Below are 18030 nucleotides of genomic sequence, written 5' to 3'. Positions count from 1 at the left end.
CTTGTTATATTTTTATACAACAAAAAATGGAGTTCAGCTGTGAGTGGGGTGTAGGGGGAGGAACGAAAATTGGTAAATGCAGAGGACAGATAGCACTAGTCTCCCTTCCTTTCTTCCCCATCTTCTTCAAAGCTGAAGTTAGACTGAGATCTACCCCTGCATTGCCCCTCCTCGATTTTCTTCATCTTTCACAGATTGAGGAAATAACCTGTGGACGGCCCAAAGCTGGCTAGATCCAACCTAACCATTCGTTTTAGCTAGTCTCTTCGCTCACACAGGCCACTGCCTCGCCGCGTTGGCCCCAGCCTCCAGTTGAGCCCACTCCATCCATTAACTCTCCTCTCCTGCCCAGCCACGCCCCCGGCGTCCTCCGCGGTTGCGCACGTGACGTGTGCGTCGTTCAAAACGTGCCCACGGTCTCCCTCTGCGTGCGCTGCGTGCTGCGCAGGCGCAAAGGGCCAGGTGCTGGAGGTGCTGTTATGGCCTGCCTCAACCCGGTGGTAAGGAGGACCTCGGGCTTTGTGTAGAGGGAGCGCCCTAGGACTCCGGGTTCACGGCAGCTGAACCCTGCACACCCTTTTGTTTCCCCTGACGCTTTACAGACGGTCATAAACCCTCTTCCTTGGGGGCTGAGGCTCTGCCTCACCTCCGTGTCGGAGGAAGTGGATGAGGGCCGGTAATTCAGCAGGAAGTTGGGCCAGCCCCGCAGGGACAAAGTGTCCTTTTTCCCTTTTCACCCAAACTGAGGCTATCTAGTTGGGTGTTTAGAGGTGGAACTCACCCTCAACCTTGCTGGTTTCCTAGATGTTAGTAAAACCCCAAGTTCGGTTGTATTAATTTTACTGTGGACAGTGTTAATTCCAAGCTGTATTATTTACTGCTTGAAATCACAATGTGTTACCTTATATTAGTTACCTCCCCGCATGATTTTAGTGTCTTCCCCTACCCGCCCATTTCGTCGTCCTTTAACAGCTGAATGCTTAAGTGTACAACCTACATACAATGGCCCTCCTACCCCGAGCGGACAGTTAATTTCCACAGTGAGAATTTATAGTCTTAATGTCACTTATGAGACCATCAGTCTTAAAAACCTGAATCAAAGAATACAAATAGAGGATTCATCTTTAGTAGCAATTCATCTCAACAGACTTCACATTTCGTGAAAGACAATGTGCTTGTCCAGACCTGTGTAATTTTATGGGGTTCCGGGTATTTTATACGCAGTATAAAAGCTCCATTTTTAGAGACATGCTACTTTAATTATATCTGTTTTATGATAGCGTGTTTTAAGATACATAAGATACGTATACTCTGCCTGAATGTAAGCTTACTGGGTATGCCAATTTACCTGATTGTGAATTCTATGAAGGAGTGTTTGTGTTTTAAATAGAGGAGTTGAGATGGACTAGATATGGTTTTAATAAAGGTAACAGGAAAAGCAATACAAAGTCTGTGGTCCTAGAAGAGAAAATATGTTCAATATCTATTTTGATTTTCGAAAAACTGTGTTCTAATGGGTACTTCTTGACCACTGCTGTGTAAAGATGTTTTCAGCTCTAGGAGTTTTTTCCTTCAATGTTGTGTGATCACACTAACTGGGACTACCACTGATGCATCAATTTAGTATGCCATTATCATGATAAACTGTTTTAGAAGAAGCAGCTAATTTAGGGGCATTTAGTCTTAGTACATGTGCTTGTGAATAACATTATTAAAATGGTACTGGTTGGCCTATTCATAAAGGCTTACCCTGGGTGTTTAGAAGGATTAGTTTAAAGCATAGCTGCTTTTGTGGCCTGCAATCCCAGCACTTTGGGAGGCTGAGGTGGGCAGATTACTTGAGCCTAGCAATTCAAAACCAGCCTGGCCAACATGATGAAACCCCATCTCTACTAAAAATACAAAAAATTAGCTGGGTAAGGTGGCATGCACCTGTAGTCCCAGCTACTCCAGAGGCTGAGATCGGAGAACCACTTGAACCCAGGAGGCAGATGCAGTGAGCACAGATTATGCCACTGCACTCCAGCCTGGTGACAGAGCAAGACTCGTCTCAAAAAAAAAAAAAAAAAAAAAAAAAAAGCATAGCTACTCATGGCATGAGCAGGAGCATTTAAGAGTATTTATTTATTGGGTAGTATGAAAAGGCAATCCTAGAGTTTCACAATTTTCATTGTCATTTTGGCTTGATTAAGCAATTTGAAATAAAAGCAGCTCAACTAAATTCTTGCCTTTCTATTTCTTGCCCATGGTACTTCTACTAGGTCAGTATGGTCAGCACATAGCATTGCTGTTTTGGCCTGGGGGCATAGTTTATATAGATTTGAAGGGCTGAGTGTTTTTACATACCCCTTTTTTTGTTGATATAACTAGTGTTTAATCTGGGTAGAAGTCTGCTTAATTTTATTGTCATGGCATGTTTGACTAGGAGGAATTTTAGAAAGTTATTTAGTCTCTTCAGTATGCATGGTGGAGGGGTAAGGTTCGTTTGTGCCCTTCTTAGGTTCTGTTAAGAAATCCATTTTGGAGCAGTTGTATTTGACAATGGTCTAGAATATGTATTTTTTGGACTGGGTGTATTTTGGAAGCGAGATGGGCTTTGATTGCTCTATTTTAAGTGCTTACCCCAGTCTTCTGGCTTGGAGTTTATTTACATTTGTGGAAATAATATAGTGAACCCTAAAAAATCTCCTTTGACCACTTTGATAAAAAGGTAAATTGAAAACAGAAGGCCTATTTCCAGCTGCCTTGCATTAATTTCTGTTTTTAAAACTAGTTGAGGATGTTAAATACTGATACAAAAGGCAAGTAACATGACAATAACAATACATCTTTGAGATTATTAGCTCATATGTTATTGTGTTCCTGTAATTCAGTCTTGTAGATTCAGGCTGAGATTATGGGTCCGAAGCTAACACAATTTACGGAAAGCTAAGACTATATTGGGAATAGGAATGTACTTAGTAAAAGTTTTTATGATGACTTTACAAGACTAGTAGGTATACTGCATATCTTTTATTTATTTATTTTTTTTTGAGATGGAATTTCGCTCTTGTCACCCAGGCTGGAGTGCAATGGTGCTATCTCGGCTGACCGCAACCTCCGCCTCATGGGTTCAGGCAGTTCTCCTGCCTCAGCCTCCTGAATAGCTGGGATTACAGGCATGTGCCACCATGCCCAGCTAATGTTTTGTATTTTTAGTAGAGATGGGGTTTCACCATGTTGACCAGGATGGTCTTGATCTCTTGACCTCGTGATCCACCCACCTCAGCCTCCCAAAGTGCTGGGATTACAGGCTTGAGCCACTGCGCCCAGCTACTGCATATCTTTTAAGGCTAAATATGTTCAAACTTAAGATGTTAAAACTTTTAACTGGTGGGGTGCAGTGGCTCATGCTTGTAATCCTAGCACTTTGGTAGGCTGAGGTGGGTGGATCACAAGGTCAGGAGTTTGAGACCGGCCTGATCAACATGGTGAAATCCCATCTCTACTAAAAATACAAAAATTAGCTGGGCATGGTGGCATGTGCCTGTAATTCCAGCTACTTAGGAGGCTGAGGCAGGAGAATTGCTTGAAACTGGGTGGTGGAGGTTGCAGTGAGCAGAGATCATGCCACTGCATTTAAGCCTGGGCGACAGAGCATGACTCCATCTAAACAAAACAAAACAACAAAATAAAACTTTAACATTTCTTTTATATAGCCTAAACTCTACAGATCTGTAATTGAAGATGTAATTGAAGGAGTTCGGAATCTATTTGCTGAAGAAGGTATAGAGGAACAAGTTTTAAAAGACTTGAAGCAGGTTTGTAGCCAATACAACATTTTCTTCCTGTCTTTTGTTGTTTTTCCAGCGCACAAAATTGATATAGTTCTGATCTCTCAAATTATAGTTTCATACTTTATTCATTGTATCATCAGGATGACAAATTAATTTTTTAAAAACTTAAAAAAATAATTACATATGTATATATTTTTAAAGCAAACTTTTTTTTTTTTTTCTTCTCTGCAGCTTTGGGAAACCAAGGTTTTGCAGTCTAAAGCAACAGAAGACTTCTTCAGAAATAGCATCCAGTCACCTCTGTTTACTCTTCAGTTGCCACACAACTTGCACCAAACCTTGCAATCGTCAACAGGTTGGGTACAATTAGTAAATGAGTACTATTTGTATCTTCAGAACAAATTCTCATTTGGGGGTGTTTTTCAATTAGACAAAGTAATGTTCTTAGGGTGAGAAGGCTTGGATTCCTAAATCATTTCTGTTAAATGAACACAGTATAAATAATTGCCCCATGTAATTATTGATTACAAACTCAGGTTGTTCAAACTAGTTTTTAAGTATTAAATTCCACAAAGGTGATAAAGCCTTTCTTTAGAGGAAAGTCACATAGTTTGTTGGCTCTTGGGAGCACCCATTGGTAATTTCAGATAATCTGATTGGGTCTAGTCAAGGATTTGAAGTAGCATAGGGAAAGGTGAGTGCTTGCAAGTTTGTGTGTTCTCTTTCTCTTACTTTTTATGTATATTAGAAATCCATTGTATTGGAAGCAAAATGGAGAGTTAACCAGAATATGGAGATTATCTAGGCTACCTCACTGTTTTGGATATATAAAATGATGGCTAGAAATTGACCATATGCATTTATTTTTATTCTTGGACTTCATAAATCTAGGACTTCTGCTTTTAAGGGAAATATTTGTCTATATTATGTGTATCAATTTAAACTGGAAGGGACTAGCTAATAAAAGATAAAACTTAAGAGTTTTCCATCTTTGTAGGCTTGATTTCTCCTCCAGTTCTTATAATCTTTATGCTATTCATGTTTGTATATATAAATGTATACTCACATACAAACAAGTTTTATTGGATTTAGCTGAAATTCAGATTAGTCTGCAAGAAGTGAGGGAAGATTTTGGATTAAATTGTCAATAAGTAGATAGTTCTTTGCATGCTTTGGAAAATTCACATGCAGATCACATGGGCCAAGGTGAAGAGAACGTTGTAAGAATACTTGTACTTCTTTTATAAAATGGGAGAATTTACATGTGGCAGCAATTCTAACATATAAAAATGAATAAATTAACAACGAATGTTGAATTACCAAATACAAATTTTATGGAATACTATACTTATAAACTATAATTTTGCTCTGTAAGAATTAGTCTTGGCAGTTTTAATTGTTGAGTTGACACATTGAAACATTTTTCTTCAGTTGGGTTTTTGGTTATGCTTTAATTTTTAACCACTGTTTCATTGGGACATCCCTTTTTCTGTTTAAATAACATTCTTTTGGACTTTTGTTTTCTTTATCACTGTTTTATTTGTTACAGAACGTTAACAATTTTTTTAAAACTTATGGTTGGCATGAGGGTGTTGTGGGTACGGAAGAGGAAAATACTTGACTGTTTTTTATCAAAAGAGGCCGAGGTGGGTGGATCACCTGAGGTCAGGAGTTCTAGACCAGCCTGGCCAACATGGTGAAACCCTGTCTCTACTTTAAAAAAAAACAAAAAACAAAAATGAGCCAGAGTGGTGGCTCATGCCTGTAATTCCAGCTACCTGGGAGGCTGAGGCAGGAGAATCACTTGAAGCTGGGAGGTAGAGGTTGCAGTGAGCCAAGATCACGTCATTGCACTCCAGCCTGGGCAACAAGAGTGAAACTGTCTCAAAAAAAAAAAAAAAAAAAAAAGCATGGTAACACTTCTAAGATTCTGTCACTCAAAATTGCAATACTTGATTTTGTCACAAGATGGTAATATTACCAGTGATTTAAATAACAAAATAGTCTTGCCACTATTGTATCTACTAGCTTGTTTTTACTCAGCACCTTATTCTGTATCTTAGCAGTTAGAATAATAGAAATAATTACATTTTAAATAGTTTTTCTCCTTATTCTCTTCAACATCATTTTTAAAGAAGAGGTTTAAGAGGAAGGACATTTATCCCTTAAAAGTACATTATAGGCCTGTTCCTGTCTCTCTTCATCTTTAGGTACTGAAGAATAACATTCTTGAAATAAATAGTCTCATAAAATTGAAGTACTTCTTAATTATATCTTCTCATGGTATGCTTTTAAAAGCCTGATTAAAATAATTTCTACACCCTTTTAATCTCTTTTGATAACAAGTTCAAATTAAATCCACAATTCAATAAGTCATTTACCTTTGTTCGATCTTAAAATTTGTTTGCTCAATCAAAATCACGATGAGATACCATCTCACACCAGTCAGAATGGCTATTACTAAAATGCTCAAAAACAGATGTTGGTGAAGTTGTGCAAAAAGGGCACCACTTACACACTATTGGCGGGAATGTAAATTTGTTCAGCCACCGTGGAAAGCAGTTTGCAGATTTTTCAAAGAACTTAGAGCTAACTCAGCATCCTATTATTGGGAATTTACCTGAAAGAAAGTAAAGTGTTCTAACAAAAAGACACCCACACTTGTATGTTTATTGCAGTCCTTTTCACATTAGGAAAGATAATGGATCAACCCAACTCATACATGGTGGAATGGATAAAGAAAATGTGGCACATGGCACATATATACCACGGAATACTATGCAACCATAAAAAACAGAGAAGGAAATGTCCTTTGCAGCAACATAGGTGGTGCTGGGGCCATTATCCTAAGTGAATTAACACTGGAACAGAACACTGTATACTGCATGTTCTCACTTACAAATGGGAGGTAAACATTGGCTACATACAGACAGAAAGGTGGGAACAGCGTGGACTCCAATAGGAGAGAGGGAGAGAAAAGGACAAGGATTGAAAAACTACCCGTTGGGTACTATGTTCACTATTTGGGTGACGGGATCAATAGAAGCTTGAGCCTCAGCATCATGTGATATACCCATGTATCAAACCTGTACACATGCCGCCTGAATCTAAAAAAAAAAACCAGAAACTTGTTCGCTCTATCATATGTTCTTTGTTTTTGATTTGTTTAGTAATTTCCTGTATCTTCAGTTCTCAACTTTGGTCTCAGGACTCCTTTAAGCTCATAAAAATTAAGGATCCCAAATAACTTTTAAAATGCAGGTTGTAAGTATCTATTTACCATATTAGAAATTAAAGCAGAAATTTAAAAAATATTGGTCTATTTAAAAATTCAGTTACATATTAACAATAGCATATATTTATGAATAATAATTCTCCTTAGAACAAAAAATAATTAGAAGAGTGGCATTGTTTGACTTTTCTGCAGGTCTTGCTAATGTTGCTTAATGAGATCTACAGAAATGAGTTGGATTCTTACCTATTTCTATTTATTTCAGATACTTTTAAAGTACCTAAATTCTACTCTTTTAGCAAAAACCCCAAGAGCAGTACAACATTATTAAGCAGAGCCCTCATGTTATCTATTAGATATTTAGACTTACTGATCCTATGTATCTGTGACTTCGTATCCTTTAGCCTACATCTTATTTTCTCCCTTCCTGCCCCTGGTAACTGCTATTTTATTTTCTATTTCTGTATTTGTCTGTGGGTTGTTTTTTTTTTTTTTGACATATAAATGAAATAATGGAATACTTTTTGTGTCTGGCTTATTTCACTTAAAGTCCTTCACATTCATCTATGTTGTGACAAATGGCAGAATCTCTCTTAAAAAGCTGAATAATATTTCTGTGTGTGTGTGTGTGTACAGACATACCACACATACCACATTATCTTTATCTGTTTGTTCATTTGCAGATACTTTGGTTGTTTACAAATCCTGGCTATCATGAGTAATGTTGCATTGAACATGGGAGTGTAGATATTTTTATGAGGTAGTAGTATAATTTCCTTTGGGTGTATATCTCATAAGAAGGATTGCTGAGTCATGTGGTAGTTCTATTTTTAATTTCTTTGGGAATCTCTACACAGTTTTATACAATGGCTGAGCATTCTGCATTCCCACTAACAGAATACGGGGGTTTCCTTTCCTCTGTACTTTCACCATCACTTGTCATCTCTTTTCTGTTTGGTAATAGCCATTCTAACAGGTATGAATTGATCAATTAATGTAGTTTTGACTTGTGTTTCTCTGATGATTGGTGATGTTGAACACTTTTTCATATATTTGTTAGCTGTTTTTATGTTGTCTTTGGAAAAAGATCTATTCAGGTCATTTGACAATTTTTGAATGGGGTTACTTGTTCTTCTCTTCCTGAGTTGTGAATCTTTTAATATATTTTGGATATTAAGCCCAGGATCAATTGATCTGCTCATATCAACTTCATGACTAACTGGGAATATAGGCACACCCTGTTATGCCTGTCTAATTTTTAATTTTTTTGTAGAGACTGGATTTTGCTGTGTTGCCTAGGCTAGTCTTGAACTCTTAGACTGAAGCAATCCTCCCACCTCAGCCTCCCACAGTGCTGGGATTACAGGTGTGAGCCATTGTACCTGGCTTATTTATTTCTGCTTTTGCAGCCCGAGCTTTTGGCATGATATCCAAAAAATATTGCCAAGGCCATTGTCAAGGAGGTTTTCCTCTGTGTGTTTGTCTTGGAGTTTTATGGTTTAAGGTCTTATATTTAGGTCTTTTATCTGTTTTGAGTTGATTTTTATGTATAGTATAAAAAAGAGTACATTTCATTCTTTCGTGTGTGGAAATTCGCTTTTCCCAGTAGCAACCATTTATTGAAGAAACTATCCTTTTCCCATTGTGTTTTCTTATCACACTTGTTGAAAATTAATTGACTATATGTGTTTGGGTTTATTTCTGGGCTCTCTATTCTGTTCTGCTGGTCTCTGTGTCTGTTTTTATGTCAGTACCATAGTGTTTTGATTACTATAGATTTGTAATATAAACAAGAAAATGTGATACCTCCAACTCTTTTTTTTTTTTTGATGTGTTCTGTGGCTCCATATGAATTTTAGGATTTTTTTTCTATAAAGAAAATCATTAGAATTTTGATAGAGATTTTGTTGAATCATATTTTGCTTTGAGTAGTATGGACATTTTAATGATATCAGTTCTTCCAGTCCATGAACACCAGTATTTTTCCAATTATTTTTGTCCTTCAGTTTCTTATATCAGTGTTTTATAGTTTTCAGTGTATATATCTTTTATGTTTTTTTGAGAAAGGATCTGGCTCTCTCATCTAGGCTGAAGTGCAGTGGCACAATCGTGGCTTACTGCAGCCTCCACCTCCAGGCACAAGCCATCCTCCCACCTTAGACTGCCAAGTAGCTGGGACTACAGGCATGTGCCACCACATCTGGATAGTTTTTATATCTTTTGCAGAGGTATAATTTCTCCATATTGCTGAGGCTGGTCTCAAACTTCTGAGTGTAAGCAATCCACCTATCTTGGCCTCCCAGAGTGTGCATATCTTTCACCTTCTTGGTTAAATATATTCTTAAGAATTTTATTTTTAACATGTTATTGTAAATGAGATTGTTTTCATGATTTTTTTTGGATAGGTAGTTATTTGTGTACAGAAATGCCACTGATTTTTTATGTTGATTTTATATCCTGCAACTTTACTAAATTCATCCTCTGAATACTTGGTAGAATTCAGCCATTAAGCTGTCGGGTTCTGGGCTTTTCTATGTTGGGAGATTTTTAGTTACTACCTCTGACTCTTTATTTCTTATATCTGTTCCTAAATTCAGTCTGTTGTGATACGTTGTTTTTGTGAAAGTAGATGAAGAAAATCTGGCCTTTCACAGATATATAATTGGGAAAAAGAGAAGAATTTTAATAGTATTTTCAGATAATTGATACTATACTAAAACTCAAAAAATGGTAGTTTCTGAGAGGTTAGCTGCATAATGGAATCTGGAACAACAAGGAACTTTCTGGAATATTTCATTAGGGTTTATTGGTATATCTTGCACCCTGAATGGCTCTTTAACACATGTGTAATGTTGTAGTATACATTGGTTTATTTGGAAAATATTGGTTTGCTGTCATGCAGTTGAAACAGTGTTCATTATACAAGATTAAAAAATCATGTTCATTGATATAACTATGCATCTCATCCATTGTGGTTGATATGAATTTCCCAAAGTTAAATTTTTGCTTGAAAACTTGAGTTTTATCATTGGCAAATACATGCTGTTAGTTTTTCTTGAAGTGGTATGCATACTTAGTTTATGTTTAATAAAATGTCTGCCAGATACCCAGTTCGAATAATTATAGTTGCTGTCAGTTATTCTTTCAAGTAAAAATGGTGTTTCTTGAAAGAAGAGGCTATGTTTTTTTTCTTTTCAACTTTTATTCTAGATTCAGGGGTACATGGGCAAGTTTGTTACATGGGTATGTGTCATGATACAGAAGTTTGGGTTACAAATGCATAGTACCCCTAGGTACTGAGCATAGTATCCAATAGTGAGTTTTTCAACCCTTGCCCTCCTCTCACCCTCATCTCTCTAGTAGTGCCCAGGTTCTCTTGTTGACATCTTTATGTTCATGGGTACTCAATATTTAGCTTCTATTTGAAAGTAAGAATATGTGGTATTTATTTTTCTGTTCCTGCATTAATTCACTTAGGATACTGGTGGCTTCCAGCAGCATTCATGTTTCTGCAAAGGACATAATTTCTTGGTTTTTTATGGTTGCATAGTGTTCCATGGTGTAGATATACCACATTTTCTTTATCCAGTCCACTGTGGATGGTCACCTGGATTGGCTGAATATCTTTGCTTTTGTGAATAGTACTGCAATGAACATGGGAGTGCATGTGTCATTTTGGTAGAAAGATTTCTTTTCCTTCAGATATGTAGCCAGTAATGGGATTGCTGGATCAAGTGGTAGTTCTATTTTAGATTCTTAGAGAAATCTCCAAACTGCTGTCCACAGTGGCTGAACAAATTTACATTCCCACCAACAGTGCACAAGCATTCCTTTTTCTCTGCAGTCTTGCTAGCATCTGTTGTTTTTGACTTTTTAGTAATAGCCATTTTGACTGGTGTGAGGTGGTATCTTGTGGTTTTGATTTGTATTTCTCTGATGGTTAGTGATGTGGAACATGTTTTCATGCATTTTCCACTTCTATATCTTCTTTTGAGAAGCGTCTGTTTATGTCTTTGGCCCACTTTTTATTTTTTCTTTTGTTTTTTATTTTTACTTATTTATTTATTTTTGAGATGGAGTCTTGCTCTGTCGCTAGGCTGGAGGGCAGTGGTGCGATCTTGGATCACAATAACCTCTGAATCCCTGGTTCAAGCCATTCTTCTGCCTCAGCCTCCCGAGTAGCTGAGATTACAGGCATATGCCACTATGCCCAGCTAATTTTTGTATTGTTTTTAGTAGAGACAGGGTTTCACCATGTTGGCTAGGATGGTCTTCATCTCCTGACCTTGTGATCTGCCCACCTTGGCCTCCCAAAGTGCTGGGATTACAGGCAAGAGCCACTGCGCCTGGCCAAGAAGCATCTGTTCATGTCTTTTGCCCACTTTTTAATGGGCTTATTTGATTTTTTGTTGAATTAAGTTCCTTATAGATTCTGGATATTATAACTTTGTCAGATGAATAGTTTGCGAATATTTTCTACCGTTCTATTGGTTGTCTGTTTACTCTGTTGGTAGTTTCTTTTGCTGTGTAGAAGCTCTATAATTTAATTAGATCTCACTTGTCAATTTTGGTTTTTTTTTTTTTTTGAGAATTTAGTCATAACTTATTTCCCAAGGCTGATTGCTTTTGAGAATTTAGTCATAAATTATTTCCCAGGGCCAGTGTCCAGAATGGCGTTTCCTAAGTTTTCTAGGACTCTTATACTTTGAGGTCTTAGATTTAATTCTTTAACTTATCTTTGCAACTGAATGCAAGTTCAGCCACTCACTATTACATCACTTTTTTTTTTTTTTTTTTTTGAGACGGAGTTTCGCTCTTGTTACCCAGGCTGGAGTGCAATGGTGCGGTCTAGGCTCACCGCAACCTCCGCCTCCTGGGTTCAGACGATTCTCCTGCCTCAGCCTCCTGAGTAGCTGGGATTACAGGCACGCGCCACCATGCCCAGCTAATTTTTTGTATTTTTAGTAGAAACGGGGTTTCACCATGTTGACCAGGATGGTCTCGATCTCTTGACCTCGTGATCCACCCGCCTCGGCCTCCCAAAGTGCTGGGATTACAGGTGTGAGCCACAGCGCCCAGCCAATCACTTTCAATTTTGGTGGAGGAAGTCAAGGGTTTAAAAAGGTAAAATTTGATGTAAAAGGCATGCAAGAATTATGCTGAGTACAATGTCTGCGTGTCTTGTTCTGTTGGCTTTCTTGGGTTCCAGTCCACCTGGAGTGTGGGCTAGAGTCATCTCAACAATGGTGAGGTTGTGGACTAGGTTCCTTGAGTTTATCACTGCAGTTTTGCAGTTGGGCCCCCAGGCTTGGTCTGTTTGTATTAAGATTAGCCCATAGAACTTCCAGGTAGGCACATAATTAGATACTAGCATGCAGTTGGATAAATGTGAAGGGAGTATATGCAGTGAGAAATGGAAGGACATGGGGTCTATTTTCAGGGTAAGGGAAGAGGCTTTTGTAGTTTGCTTCAAGGTTAGGTCTTGAATCCCAAGGGAAAGGAAAAAAAAGTTTTAAAATGTATTTTGAAGTTAGGCTTCCCAGTTACATCTTGAGTTAATTTTTTTATATGGTGAAAGGTAGGAGTCTAGTTCATTCTTCTGCATATGGCTAGCCAGTTACTCCAGCACCATTTATTGAATAGGGAGTCCTTTCTCCATTGCTTATTTTTGTTGACTTTGTCAAAGATCAGATGGCTGTAGGTATGTGACTTTATTTCTGAGTTTTCTGTTCTGTTCCATTGGTCTATGTGTATGTTTTTGTTTTTGTACTTTTGCTATGCTGTTTTGGTTACTATAGCCTTATAGTCTGGGTTGAAGTTCTGTAATATGATGCTTCCAGTTGTGCTTTTTTTTTTTTTTTTTTAGCTTATGACTGTTTTGGCTGTTCAGACTCCTTGGTGGTTCTATATGAATTTTAGAATAGTTTTTTTTTCTAGTTCTGTCAAAAATGATGTTGGTAGTTTGATTGAATATGCAGATTGCTTTAGGATGTATGGCCATTTTAAATGATACTGATTGTTCCATTCCATGAGCTTGGAGTGTTTCTCCATTTGTGTGATCTGTGATTTCTTTCAGCAGTGTTTTGTAGTTCTCCTCGTAGAGATCTTTCCCTCCTTCATTAAATGTGTTCCTAGGTATTTTATTTTTGCATGTGGCTATTGTAAATGGGGTTGTGTTCTTGATTTGGCTTTTAGCTTGAATGTTGTTGGTGTATAGAAATGCTACTAATTTTATACATTGATTTTGTTTCCTGAAACTTAACTGAAGTCATTTATTAGTTCTAGGAGTCTTTTGATGAAGTCGTTAGGGTTTTCTAGGTATAAGAACATATTGTCAGCTAAGAGAGATAGTTTGACTTCTTTTCCTATTTGGATGCCTTTTACTTCTTCTCTTGAGTGATAGCTCTGTACTTCTAGTATTATATTGAATAGGAGTGGTGCAATTGGGCATCCTTGTCTTGTTCTGGTTCTCAAGGAGAATGATTCCAGTTTTTGTCCATTTAGCATGCTGTTGGTTGTGAGTTTGTCATAGATGGCTCTTATTATTTTGAGGTATGTTCCTTCAATGCTTCATTTCTTGAGGGTGTTTTTTTTTAAAATTTAATCATTAAGTCATGTTGAGTTTTACTAAAACCTTTTTTCATGTATATTGAGATAATCATAGGTTTTTGCTTTTAATTCTGTTTATGTGTTTTATTTCTGTTTATTGTGTTTGTCAATAAATCACATTGATTGATTTGCATATATTGAACCAACTTTACATCCCAGGAATAAAGCCTATTTAGTTGTGGTGAGTTAACTTTTGATATGCTGCCGGATTCAGTTTGCTAGTATTTTGTTGAGGAGTTTCTGCATCTATGTTCATCAGGGATATTGGCTTCTACATTTTTTTTTCATCATGTCTTTTCCAGGTTTTGGTATAAGGGCAATGCTGGCTTCATAGAATGAGTTAGAGAGGAGTCCCTTCTCCTCAACATTTTGGAATCTTTTCAGCATATTTGGAGTAGTATCAGCGCTTCTTTAAACATCTGGCAGAATTTAGCTGTGAGTCCATCTGGCCTGGGGCTTTTTTTGGGTGCTAGGTTTTTTATTGCTAATTCAATTTTTGAACTTGATATTGGTCTGTTCAGTTTTAATTTTTTCCTGATTCAACCTTGGGAGATTTTATGTTTCTAGGAATTTATCCATTTCCTCTAGATTTTCTAGTTTGTATATGACGAGGTAGTCTAATAGCTTCTGAGGATCTTTTATATCTCTGTGGGATTGATTGTGATGTCATCTTTGTCATTTCTGACTGTGCTTATTGGAATCTTCCATTTTTTTCTTTGTTAATCTAGTTAGTGTTCTATCAATTTTGCTTATCCTTTCAGAGAACCAGTTTTTGGTTTCATTGATTCTTTTTTCCCCCTTAATGATCAGTGTAAGAAAATCATTGATTCGTTGTATGGATTTTGGGGTCTCAATTTTGTTAAGTTTCACTCTGATTTTAGTTATTTGTTTTCATCAGGCTTTAGGGTTAGTTCTTGTTTTTCTAGTTCTTCTAGGTGTGAGGTTAGATTGTTAACTTCAGATCTTTCCAACTTTTTGTAGTAGCCATTTAGTACTATACAGTTTCTTTCTAACACTGCTTTCACTGCATCTCAGAGATTTTTGGTATGTTGTCTGTGTTTTCATTTATTTCAAAGAATTTTTTGATTTCTGCCTTAACTTTGTTGTTTATCCAAAAGTCATTCAGTAACAAGTTTTAAAATTGCCATGTAATTGTGTGATTTGGAAAAATCTTGGCATTGATTTGCTTCTTTGTTGTCTTTGTTGTTTTTTGCTTCCAACTGTTATTAGTCTCTTTTTATTCTCTTGGTAGTGTCTTCCAGAGTTAACTACTTCTGTTATAGGTGATAAATGTATAAGGCTCCACTTTAGATGTTGATTCTGCTATGAGTGTGATCTCTTCCTTTACTCAACTGAGAATTAAAACTTTTTATTCTTTTTTAATATTCTAGTCTCAGAAGTAATTTCCTCTATAGAGGTTATCTAATGATAGTCTTATTCGTCCTAGTACTGACTAACAGCCAGGCTCTAGCCTCTCCAGGAATGCTGCAAGATGGATTTAGCATAAATATGTATTAAACTAAAAAGGCATTATTTTAAATGTGTTTAAGTGCATTGTATTTTTAAACAACTTACATGGAATGTTTTTCTTAAACACAATGCTTCCAGTGGCCAAGTGTGGTGGCTCACACCTGTAATCCCAGCACTTTGGGAGGCTGAGGCGGGTGGATCATGAAGTCAAGAGACTGAGACCATCCTGGTTAACATGGTGAAACCCTGTCTCTACTAAAAAATACAAAAAATTAGCTGGGTGTAGTGGCACTTGCCTGTAGTCCCAGCTACTTGGGAGGCTGAGGCAGGAGAATTGCTTGAACCTGGGAGGCAGAGGTTGCAGTGAATGGAGATCGTATCACTGCACTCCAGCCTGGCTCTTGGTGACAGAGCAAGACTCTGTCTCAAAAAACAAACAAACAAACAAACAAACAAACAATGCTTCCATGCCAAATACATAATGGTCAAAATAAATGAAGAGCTCAAGATGACATCAGTCCAATTTGTCTTGTCATTGTGTTCATGTGGATGATAGGCAGCAGGCAGTTATGATGACAGGTGTTAGAGCCAAAGTAATTGCCAATTTGTTAACATTTTTCCATTTCTAAACCATCTTTAAAGAAAATCGGCTGGGTGTGGTGGCTCACGCCTGTAATCCCAGCACTTTGGGAGGCTGAGGCAGGTGGATCACCTGAGGTCAGGAGTTTGAGACCAGTCTGACCAATATGGTGAAACCCTGTCTCAAAAAAACAAAAACAAAACAAAGCAAAACAAAAAAAGAAAATCATATATGGGGTCATACCATCTTCATGGCAGAGCAATCATTTCATCTGGATTCACGTTTTTACCAGTAAAAAACTGGTAGTTGTTGAAATTAGTAAACTCTGCTTGGTTTGTTCTGTAGCTTCTGTCATAAAAGGTTTTACTATTTAGGTCACTGTTCTTCAAGTTGGCCTTTGATTGATTTTATGTAATATTTGATGTACTTCTTGTAGGCTTCTTTTGTGAGATTTGTTTTCTGCAAGTGGTGTTTCATGACAGTATCAACGTTAAGTGATTAATGTGCTTTCGACACCTTCACCTTCAGGGTCTTCTGTGGAGGCATTTCTGTCAATGTTACCCTCTGTCCTAATGACCGTCTTTCCCCCAACCCCCCCACCTCACTTCCAGGCACAGCTCATCTGCAATCTCCCAGGTACTGTAAATGTTGGAGAACATCTCATGGCTGGTAAGGTCTGGGTAGATAATCATGATGGCAGCTGAAGGGAGACAGCAGTGGTGCTGGCTTAGCAGGATCCCAGAGATCAGAGTGAACATGATGCAGCTGGAACAGTGCTTGTTGGGAGGGTGGAAAAGGCGATTTCTATTTTTATTCCTCTGTGGTCCATGAGCATGGTTGGTGTGATGTTAATTTTTTTGAATTTATTGATACTTGCTTTATGGCTGAGCATACGGTCAGTTGTGGAGTATGTTCCATGTGCAGATGAGAAGAGTGTGATTCTGTGGTCAATGGGTGGAGTATTCTGTAGATGTCCATTAGGTCCACTGGTCACGTTTAAATTCAGAATTTCTTTGTTAGCTTTCTGCCTCGATGATCTGTCTAATGCTTCCAGTAGGGTATTGAAGTCCCCTACTATTATTGCATGGCTGTATAAAAGTTTTGTAGGTCTAGAAGTACTTGTTTGTGATCTAGGTGCTCCAATTTTGGGTGAATGTGTGTGTAAGACAGTTAAGTCTTCTTGTTGAATCGAATATTTTGTCATTATATGATGGCCTTCTTTGTCCTTTGTTATTGTTGTTGGTTTAAAGTCTGTTTTATCACTATTAGTGACCGCTGCTCTTTTTCTGTTTTCTTTTTCTTTTTTTTTTTGAGATGGAGTTTCGCTCTTGTTACCCAGGCTGGAGTGCAATGGCCTGATCTCGGCTCACCGCAACCTCTGCCTCCTGGGTTCAGGCAATTCTCCTGCCTCAGCCTCCTGAGCAGCTGGGATTACAGGCACGCGCCACCACGCCCAGCTAATTTTTGTATTTTTAGTAGGGACGGGGTTTCACCATGTTGACCAGGATGGTCTCGATCTCTTGACCTCGTGATCCACCCTCCTTGGCCTCCCAAAGTGCTGGGATTACAGGCTTGAGCCACTGTGCCCGGCCTCTTTTTCTGTTTTCTATTTGCTTGGTGGATCACTCTTTAGCCCTTTATTTTGAGCCTACGATTGTTGTTACGTGCATCTTGCTTTTTATCCAACTTGTCATTTTGTGCCTTTTTAGCGGAGTGTATAGATCATTTACATTCAAAGATAATATTAATATGTGAAGTTTTGTTTTTATTGAGATGGAGTCTCGCTCTGTCACTCAGGCTGGAGTGCAGTGGCACGATCTCAACTCATTGTAACCTTCCTTTCTGGGTTCAAGAGATTCTTCTGCCTCAGCCTCCTGAGTAGCTGGGACTGCATACGAGCATCACCACGCATGGCTAATTTTTATATTTTCAGTAGAGACGGGGTTTCACCATGTTGGTGAGGCTGATCTCTAACTTCTTACCTCAAGCAATCTGCCTGCCTCCCAAATTGCTGGAATTACAGGTGTAAGCCACTGTGTCTCTGGCTATGTGAGGTTTTGAGCCTATCATGAAATTGTTAGCTGATTGCTTTGTAGTTTCTATTGTGTGGTTACTTTATAGTGTCTGTGGGCTTATGTGTATTTTCATGGTAGCTGGCATCATTCTTTTGTTTCCGTGTTTAGAACTTTCTTAAGGCGCTCTTGTAATGATAGTCTAATGGTAACAAATTCCCTTAATGCTTGGATGTCTGGAAAAGCTTTTATTTCTCCTGTGCTTGTGAAACTTAACTTGGCAGGGTATGAAATTCTTGGTTGGAATTTCCTTTCATTAAGAATGCTGAAAATAGGCTCTTAGTCTCTCCT

At 37.9% G+C, this 18030-nt stretch overlaps 1 protein-coding gene and 1 pseudogene across 2 annotated transcripts in view; one reads left to right on the top strand and one right to left on the bottom strand.

The window, feature by feature from the left end:
• The first annotated feature begins 460 nt into the window (after window positions 1-460).
• The window catches only part of GTF2A1L (general transcription factor IIA subunit 1 like), an 87136-nt gene continuing 69566 nt past the window's right edge, over window positions 461-18030 (top strand). Inside the window, exons 1-3 of one of the 2 annotated variants that reach the window (XM_010333608.3) lie at window positions 461-500; window positions 3699-3800; window positions 4008-4131. In XM_010333608.3, the coding sequence (XP_010331910.1) occupies window positions 480-500; window positions 3699-3800; window positions 4008-4131 (247 nt within the window). In that variant the 5' untranslated portion in view covers window positions 461-479. The remainder of the gene's footprint in view (window positions 501-3698; window positions 3801-4007; window positions 4132-18030) is intronic. The other variant, XM_010333609.3, reaches the window with a different exon arrangement.
• LOC141581682 (translationally-controlled tumor protein-like) lies at window positions 15071-16359 on the bottom strand (annotated as a pseudogene).

Source organism: Saimiri boliviensis, chromosome 1, assembly GCF_048565385.1.
Source record: "Saimiri boliviensis isolate mSaiBol1 chromosome 1, mSaiBol1.pri, whole genome shotgun sequence".
NCBI classification, from domain to species: Eukaryota; Metazoa; Chordata; class Mammalia; order Primates; family Cebidae; genus Saimiri; species Saimiri boliviensis.
Note: the sequence above shows the minus strand (reverse complement) of the source record. Positions and strands in the feature narration are given on the sequence as shown.